The 9679-nt window shown below is 43.7% G+C and overlaps 1 protein-coding gene across 15 annotated transcripts in view; it reads left to right on the top strand.

The window, feature by feature from the left end:
- Positions 1-4431: 4431 nt before the first annotated feature.
- Positions 4432-9679, top strand: part of nbeaa (neurobeachin a) — a 98966-nt gene continuing 93718 nt past the window's right edge. For all 15 annotated transcript variants that reach the window (XM_042223327.1, XM_042223331.1, XM_042223330.1 and 12 more), the window contains exon 1: positions 4432-5083. In XM_042223327.1, coding sequence (XP_042079261.1) covers positions 4766-5083 — 318 coding nt within the window. In that variant the 5' untranslated portion in view covers positions 4432-4765. The remainder of the gene's footprint in view (positions 5084-9679) is intronic.

The following is a 9679-nucleotide window of genomic DNA, read 5'->3' on the forward strand; positions in this document are numbered from 1 at the left end:
TGTGTGTGTGTGTGTGTGTGTGTGTGTGTGTGTGTGTGTGTGTGTGTGTGTGTGTGTGTGTGAGTGTGTATGAGTGTGTGAACCCAAGTGTGTTCACATCCAAGAGCAAAATCACATGTATTGGCTTGAGAAATTGCTTCTCTTGAGTGTGGGGAAGTGAGTAACAGATACAACTGTTGTACGCAGTGTGCGTTTGTTGGAGTGTGTGTGTGTGTGTGTGTGCGCTTGTCTCCTTTTTGCTGAAGATTGGGTCGGGGGAGGGGTGTGTATGATGGCCTCTGTTCATCTGTAACATTCTTTAATGATTTCACACAGTGTGAAATACACTTGCGTGCACACACACACCATTACAAAATGCCCCTCCCACATCACCCCCAGCTCCCACTCCTGTCAATGGTCAGCATCTCAAGATATGAAGCAAGACATCCAAGAGACATCGCGTCCTCTGTGAAAACACACTCAGACATGCTCCAGAAGAGTAATGAATCAGCCTCTATAGCTGCCTTGTTAATGGAAATCCAACCCGGCAGATGTGGCCTTCTGGAAGAACACGTGGAGTGTAAAACAGGCTTATGTGTGCACACACAGGTGCCAGTAGCCACGGTCTGTTCAGCCACCAGAGGATAGTGTAGGTGTGTGAGTTATGTGTTTGTGAGACGCTGTGGCTGGACCTGTGAGTCACTGCTCAAAGAGACTCAAATGAGTGCATGACCTAAAAAACCTAAAAGGAATAAAATCCAGACGCGGTTAAGCAGCCGAGACATCGACTGAATTGATGGAAATGGTAACAATTTGCAAGAAGGGTACATAAACTGACACTTGAATTCATGCATTAAAAGCCATCCAGTCATGTAAAACATCATGAATTGTCATGAATTTACTTGAGCTAATAGCATCTCCAGCTTGCCCTGACATCAAGCCTCATTAGATTTTCTAAAAAACTGATGAGTAAAAGCAGTGGATGGATATATATATATATATATTAAACAAGAAAATGTGAAATAACTCAAAACATGTTTTATATTTTAGATTCTTCAAAACAGCCACCCTTTGCTTTGATTACTGCTTTCCACACTCTTGGCATTCCCTCTGTGAGCTTCATGAGGTAGTTACCTGACACGGCTTTCCAACCGTGTCGAAGGAGTTCCCAGAAATTCTGAGCACTTGTCTCCCCTTTTGCCTTCACTCTGCGGTCCTTCTCATCCCGAAACCACCTCGACTGGGTTTAGGTCAGGAGTGTGGAGGCCAGGCAATCTGGTGCAGCACTCCATCACTCTCCTTAGTCAAATGGCCCTTACATAGCCTGGAGGTGTGTTTGTGGTCATTGTGCTGTTGAAATATAAATGATGGTTCAACTAAACGCAAACCGGATGAGATGGCATGTTGCTGCAGGATGCTGTGGTAGTCATGCTGCTTCAGTGTACCTTCAATTTTGAATCAATCCCCAACAGTGTCACCAGCAAACCACCCCCCACACCATCACACCTCCTCCTTCATGCATGTCGAGACCATCCGGTCACCTTTCCTGCGTTGCACAAAGATACGGTGGGTGGAACCAGAAATCTCAAATTTGGACTCATTGGACCAAAGCACAGATTTCCACTGGTCTAATGTCCATTCCTTGTGTTTCTTGGCCTAAACAAATCTCTTTTGCTTGTTGCTTTTCCTTAGTGGTTTCTTAGTAGCTATTTGATCATAAAAACCTGATGCCATTTCTAAATGTCACCTGGTGTTTTTGTAGCCCTCTGCTTCAAGCTTCTTCATTTTGTACTCTTCTACATGCCTTGGTATAACAAGCATTTTCTTTTTGAGTTACTGTTACTGCTTTCCTATCAGCTCAAAGCAGTCTGACCATTCTCCTCAGACTTCTGGCATAAACCCAGAGAGTTGCTGCTCACTGGATAATTTCTCTTTTTCCGACCATTCTCAGTAAATGTTTTGAGGAAAATTCCAGCAGACGAGCGCTTTCTGAAATGCTCAAACCAGTCCTTTTGACACCACCAACCATGCCACATTCAAAGTGACTGAAATCACCTTTCTATCATTTGAACTGCAGCAGGTTATCCTGACCATGTCTACATGCCCAAATGCATTGATTTGCTGCCATGTGACTGGCTGATTAGACCGAGCAGCTGAACAGCTGTACTTAATGAAGCGGCTGGTGAGTGTATGTGTTTAGTATTGCCAACCCATCCTATTAATCCTAAGTGCATTTTGGTTTCTGTACCATTAATCATTTGTTAATCATAAACACTAGCAAAGAATTGCCCTGCGGGAGGTTTTTCCAGGCCTGCAGCTGCTGTGTAGAACACAGACATGTATGTTAATTTATCATGTCCTTCTTTTTATCTTCATTATACGACTGTTTACGGTCAGGTAGCAAAAAAAAAAAGAGTTCATGGACACCAAAGAAATTAATAATAAATAGGGTAAATATATTTCTTCTTCTTTGGAAGCTATGGTGCAGGCGCTATTAGCATCACTGTTTGTTTGATATGCGCAACATCATATTCCTGTGACACGTGTCACTGCATTTTGGCAAAATTTATTTGTAAACAGCAACTTACAACTAACATACACGTTCGTTTTGAGATCAGCTGCGATTTATAAGGATTTGGTGGTTTTAAAAATGTTTTCCAAAAGAACTATAGATGTTGATATCAGTATCAGATCGACACTAGAATGATAGGATCGATATTTTGTTCCTATCCTCTAAATACAATATGTAGCCCACCGAACTGTGTTAAAAACTATTTTTTCCAGAAATGTAAAAGTATGCATCTATAACCTTTTTTGTGTTGACTGTCATGTCTATTTTAGTTAAAGGTCATTTAAACAACCCAAAGAGCTTCAGGAACAGGCACATTTACCTTTCAGCTTTTCATGTATTTTTATGTAAGCTGAAAGGAGTGCTTTGTTGTGTTGACCAATTTTTATGGAATGTAAAAATCACAGTAACTTACTGGTCATTAAAATGTGTTCATAATTTGCATAAGTCACACCACACTGCTCTTCCCTACATAAGCTGGCTTTATAAATTAAAAGTGTTGGCATTCGCAATACCGGCTCTGTATTTACTCATTATACGACAGATACAAAAGAATGCAGTATTACACAGCACTACCTGGTACTCTAGGCAGCTTAAGTATTACGTTTCATCCAGACATGTTTAGGAGGGGTTACAGAAATACAGATATACACTATGATCATATAGGGTAAGATTCATAAAGGATCAAGTCATAACTATAGCTTTCTGAAGGAGCCATAAACACAATGAAGCCATGGAAGATATATAGCCTATAAAACATTTTGAATTTGACACAAAACACATTCACTTCTATTACTGCTCAGGTTTTTAGTTCCTCTCTCATAAACACACCTGAACCTGAGTAGATCACCAACACATGGGCCATGTGACAGCTGAGATATTGTATTATTGTATGCAGTACCCGTCATATATTTTAATTTAATGCATAATTAAATGCCCCCCCATACACACACACTGACATACACACATTATGTTATATTATTTTAAGATAATCCACGTACAATTACGAAAAATAGTTTCCATGGCAACTGCTTGTAAACACATCTCCAGGCAAATATTTGCACATTCTGTTAGTTTCAGCCAGAAGGGATACAAAAACAGAGAAGTGAAAATAGAAGGTTTTTTACTTTATTTCCTGTCATACAAAGATATCAGAACAATTAGCCGTATTATTATTATTATTATTATTATTACTATTATTATTATTATTATTATTATTATTATTATTATTATTATAAGTTAGGCAGTATAGTAAGGACCACGCTTTGCAAACCAGAAGGCAAAATAAGGATGGAGAGGTGATGAGGTAAGGAAAGTGTGAAAGTGAAAAGACAAAATTAATTTCTTGAAGGGGAAGACAGTTGATGACGACATTAAAAAAAAACCGGGGAAAATGAGAAAATCACACAAGAACAGATTAGTGTCAGGAGAACAATAGTGGGATGCTTAATGGATAAACAAAGGCACCAGAGATGAACTGGGGGACAGAGGTAAGTGGGACAAATGGATGGCTTCTGAATATATAAACAGCCTCTGTCTGGAAACCAGGCACCCTAAACTCCATCTGGATTTACCCCTGCACTACACCCAAAATACATCTGTGGAGAAGTTGACCCAGCCTATTTCTGCTACTTAAAGAAATGTAATGAAAGTTCCATCATTAATCCATGTTCGCACCCTCGCACTATTAAATATTTACAAGTAAAACAATATTTATATATTTTTTTAAAACTCACAATAACACACAGTTGTTTCGACTGTGCTGTGCTCTGTGTGAACCCATGCATGGATGGCTCCATGTTATTCCGCTTCAGCACCCTCCCAGAAATCCCCACACTGCGCATGCGCGGCTAAAGCGCGCTACCGCAGACAGGGGGCGTTAACATGGCGCTGTCTCCTCCACGACCGCACTGACTGCAACCTGCCAATGAGAGAGAGAGCGAGAGAGGAGAGAGACAGAAAGAGGAGAGAAAGCGAGAGAAGCGTAGGTTTCCATTCCTGTCAAGCCTCCATCATTTTTTTCTCCTACACTTATGAGTCCCTACACATTTTCAGGTGGATAGGGTGAATTTCCAGAGTTTTTCAAACGCCGCTCCCCCTTGTTTCACCTGCGCAGTGGATGGTTTTTGTTCGGCGGCAGCAGCAGACGCCCGAGCTTGTAGAGCAGGTGTGAGGGACAGCGGCGACCGCTCCTCTCCTCCCTGTTTCCGAGGGGAAATGTCGAGCGAGAAGCCGGTTTCAGCACCACCGGGCTCTGCTTCTTCGCTCACGGACACGGACCGAGAGTCCCATCCTCCGGCGGGCTCCTCCACGCATCAGCCGCCGCCACCGCAGCAGCAGGTCGCCGCGGGCGCTGGCTCCGGCACCACCGGGGAAAGGATGGTGTCTGCAGCCGGCTCTATGGTCCTCCCGGCTGGGGTGATCAACCCCGCTGTTCCGATAAGGAATATCCAGATGAAATTTGCCGTGCTGGTGGGCCTGATCCAGGTCGGGGAGGTTAGCAACAGGGACATCGTGGAGACGGTGCTGAACCTGGTGAGTGGGAGCAGGACCGAGCAGTCCTGGAAAACGCTGAAAGGAAGCCATAGAGCACAGCACAGTCGCTGCGCCCCAACCCGCTATGTTTTATTTACGATGCTTCGCTCTCTCCTGGTTGTGTGGCTTTCAGGGGATGATGTCATTTGTTTGTTCGAGAGGTGGTTGATATTTCTCTTTTATTTCCTTTAGATGAAACAAGGCCGCTGTAAGAAATAATAGTGTGTTATATTTAAGACCAGAGAAGTTGAATGAAGCATGTGACCCCACCGAGGCTCTGAGGGTAGTCTAATCACCGGCCATTGTTGACTAAATGACCCGTTTGCGGTAGCTACAACAACCGGAGACATTCGCAGTCAAACTGTGGGGGATACTGAAAAAGTCTATGCAGGCTATTCTCCTGACCCCGATATGTACCCTGAAGTGATGCATAGGCAGATTGTAACAAGCCGCGAGTGGTTTTAATGTTGCGCACAACATCAGGACCCCTACAACGTACTCCATTCGTGTCCCTAAACGGGCAAAATCATGCATGTGTGCACGTCCTGGCAGCACAAAAACAAACAGATCCAACGCGGACAAAGGCCGACTAGCATTATGCTACCATCGACATATGTGTGTGTGTATGAGAATGGGTCAAAATTATGCACAGGCCTATTGTTGGAGGCAGGGCCCTGCATCCCGAGCCCAAAGGAGTCACATATACGTTTGTGTATAGGTGGCTTTGGAGCTGTTAATGGTTTATATTACTCTGCTTCAAGCAGCCATTATTTCTGGAGCACATATACGTTTCCACCCCTCTTCCATCTTCACCCCTCCATCGGAGGCTTGTGTCGGCGATGCAGGGCCTAGATCAGAGGATTTAATCCAGCTGGGTTTTTTCTTCTTCTTTTTTTTCCATGACTGGTGTGTACTGTTACGAAACAGATGAGCAAAATGTACAGCCGATGTAGGTCTGGAAGACTAATGCTTTTGGGGGGAGGTATAGGACGTGTGCGCGTTGGCTGTGTCCCCCTCCTTCATCTATCAGGCGATGGCGTGTGCTGCATGATATTACATGCATCTAGCATGGAGAAGAGGAGGAGGGGGTCTGATCATTATTGATTTTCTTTTGAAGGTAGAATAATAATGACTTGATAATGAATTTTTTACCCGATTACAGTGCAGCGAGTCTGACGGCCTGTTAACTCACTGGATGCTTGGAGCAGGACAGCCTACAGTTGAGCCAAACCAGTTTGATCTCAGTCAGACTGTGGTGAGCCATTCTGATTCAGGTCGCCTCTCATCTCCCCAATCGATTATTGGTACTACGGGGAAGTGCAGAGGGCTTTCGCTGGCTCACTCCAATCTTGTCTCCTTCTCTTACAACCCCCCGGGTTGCACAAGCTGATAACCATCCATCCTGTTCCACAGCCTCCTCCTTCACTCTGGAGGGACTGAGAGGAGTGATGCTGCCTGCATAGACTAGGTTGGCAGGGCAGCGCCATGCATTTAAAAGCAGGTGGAGAGGGGTTGAGGGAGGGTGGGGGAGGAGAAGAGAGAGTGGAGGAGGAGGAGGAGGTGGTAGGATGCTGCAGTGGCTATGTGCTCAGAAAATCACCAGCTGATGCAGCGGAAGAGGACAGGACTGGTCCACATCAGATCAGTGAAAGCCCATCAGAGCATTCAGCTGAAATGCACTCTGCATCATTTTCTGTAAATAACCCGCTTTTAAGGCCTTAATGTTTATTTGCGAGTGTTGCATTAGGCCCGACACGCTGACAAATTAAAGCAGCGTGTGTTGGTCATACAAAGCTTTACTTGCTAAATCCTGAATTGAACAATCAGTTCTGGTTGCAAGGCTGCCAATAGCTAAGCCTGTTAGGGAATTCGGCTGCCCAGCTCCTTAATTAAAAGAGTTGAAACAAAGAGGTGTGGAGGCAGGAAACCTCAGTGGTCATGCTGCTGGTACAATGAGTCCACTGTGACCCAAAAGCTGATCCATTATTCCAATCAGTGTGGGAGACCACAGCAGCCACATTCTCCTCCACCGGGGCTTTATTGATCAGATCCCACTGCGGCTGGAGTGAACAGATGGGCCTGTCTGCTGTATCAGATATGCTCCTTGGTCTGTACGGCGACATGAAACTGTGTAGAAAGAAAGAGAAGAACAGTTGAGAAATCAACTTTGAGCCTGAACACTTCAGTGCTGCCCTTGTTTATTCTTAATCTTTTAATAAGTCCACACACATAGACTAATAGACCTTCACTAGGTGTGGGGGGTGCTGACAGCAAGGTGCTCAGCGATTATCATCAACAAGGCATCACAGTTGTCAAGGCAACACCGGTCTTTGATTGCCTGCATCCAGACGCTCCACCACCTGGTGTTGCTCTGCACTTCCGGACTTCTCACACAGCACTCTTCCACAGCGTTTCTTTGCTCTCCCTCTCTCTCTAGCTGCCTTTGTCAGTCTCCTGTTTATGTGCTTAATATATCTTAAAGTACAGAACAGGCGATTAGTTACTTTTTTACTTATTGTATCTCCCATTGGGGTTAAGATTGACTTGAAATCTGGCAATTGTTAAGTCCAAAGCATGTGATTTTCATACCCCGCTGAGCCCTATGTAGAGGCATCTATGATGGATGTGTTTGTGTTCTAATTTATTCAGTCTTTCTCTTAAATTTGTCACCTGTCTGTAGGTAAGTAGATGTACATCAAACTGCCTAATGTAGATTTTACAGATCAATGGTTCTCAGTCTGGGAGTTGAGGCCCTTTCCGAGGGATCATAAGATGATTAATAGGGGAGGGGAGCAGTAAGCAGATTTATTTTTTCAGACATTCATTTAATCTTTTGCTTTTTTTTTCTATCCTTAAGAATTACTGAGTAGTTTTACATTTTTAGGTCCCAAGTAAAACTGGGAACCCAGATCTCTTCAGCTGACCTGGAAATATTCAGCTGGTGTTGCAGTAATTTAAAGTTTAGGCACCACTCTTATGGGCAGCCCTCTCCACGATGGGATACTTCAGTCTGTTTGATTGGGCCCATTTCACAGTTGAGTTTTCCCCTTCCAAGAACTTCCTGTCATTTGCCTCACTGCACTGTTTGTTCTGTAGATTTTAACCCTAAAATCTTTCCAGTTAATGTTCAGCCACTTCTTCCACCCAGTCGCTGGTTATTTGTGTGACACGTTGTGATCCTGGTGGAAGAAAGCCAGGTGAGAAGCAATTTTTGTTGACAGAGAGAAGAGTGTTGATGTGTGACTTATCTGTCTGAACCGTACTGTCATATCTATTCTTTGTTTGAAGAACTGAGACATATATTTCAAATGCATCTACAGGCAATACTGTCAGTCCCTCTGCCTCAGTACAGCACCAGCTGGGCTTATTTATAGGCGGCTTTATCTAGTTGTAATGCTTTTTTTGGGATCAAAACGGCGTGTTTATCTGGGATAGAAAATGATTGGTGACACACTCTGGCTCACTCTTAGTTTTTATGCCACCTTCTTTGCTTTTCCTTTCCTCCTTTGCCATCCTCCTTGGTCAGATGCAATATCTTCTGGCAGTGTCAATCCCCACCTGAGCCTCCTCAGTGGTCCCACTGACTCTCTGTTAGCAAACGTCTCATTATTCTTGTCCACACGTTCCACAATCACCAAGGTCACCTGATCCTGAGTCCTCAGCCGGCAGAGCGAGACTCGGCACAGCACACCAAGTCAGACACATCCTGATTATAAAAATACACCGAGGTGAATGCAGGCACACTTCAATCCATTCATCGAGGTTATAAATGGAGGAACAAATGCATCACAGAGACTCGCTCTGTGTCTTTGAATCTCTGTCTGGTGCGCTGCGACTCTGGCATGCTGATTTATGCTTCATGGATTTGTAAAGGAATAGGTCACCCATTTTCAAGATGCATTTTGTGCCATTGTACTTTGCCCTGAGGTGGTTTGAGACATCAGCACAAAACTCAGTTTAAATGAACCGTTTTTCAAGGGTGCCCCGTGGCTGCATACCTAGGGCATAGGTTAACTATTTCCCTGCAGCACTGTGATCTTCTTGCATGGCCTCGCGGTGGAATAACAATGCGTCATCTGGTGGTCACACAACCGTGGAGATGAGCGTATTAACAAGCATCAGCTAACAGACTTGAACAGTCATTTAAATCATGTGCTCTCTTGCTAGCGTGGTTTAAATGGACTTTTGAGTATAGTGAGTAGTTTTAAAGACACAAAGATCTGATTGAAAGTTGTTGTTTTTTTTAACCGTTCAGTACTGCTGGCCCATATTGGACTGTCATATAATATAAGTATTGGTATGTATATTGTCTGATATGCACACATATGTTTTAAATCTGCCAGCTCCACTTTGTTTTTTCAAAAACTGTTTTCCCATCTTCTGCAAGATGATATTGAGGTGGTTATTTATGGGAAAGATTAGCTGCTGTAAAGCTGCAGAGAAGCTTACGGTTGCCAGTTTGTGCCCAGGGTCCACAGGCAGTAAGCAGCGTTAGCTAACGATGTAAACAGTGCTGGACAAAAACACTGCATGAACGCTCTCTTATTTTGTTTCCCTAAATGAGTATATATATATATATATATATATATATATATA

Source organism: Haplochromis burtoni, unplaced genomic scaffold (assembly GCF_018398535.1).
Source record: "Haplochromis burtoni strain Fernald_Lab_line unplaced genomic scaffold, NCSU_Asbu1 Contig_109, whole genome shotgun sequence".
Lineage (NCBI taxonomy): Eukaryota > Metazoa > Chordata > Actinopteri > Cichliformes > Cichlidae > Haplochromis > Haplochromis burtoni.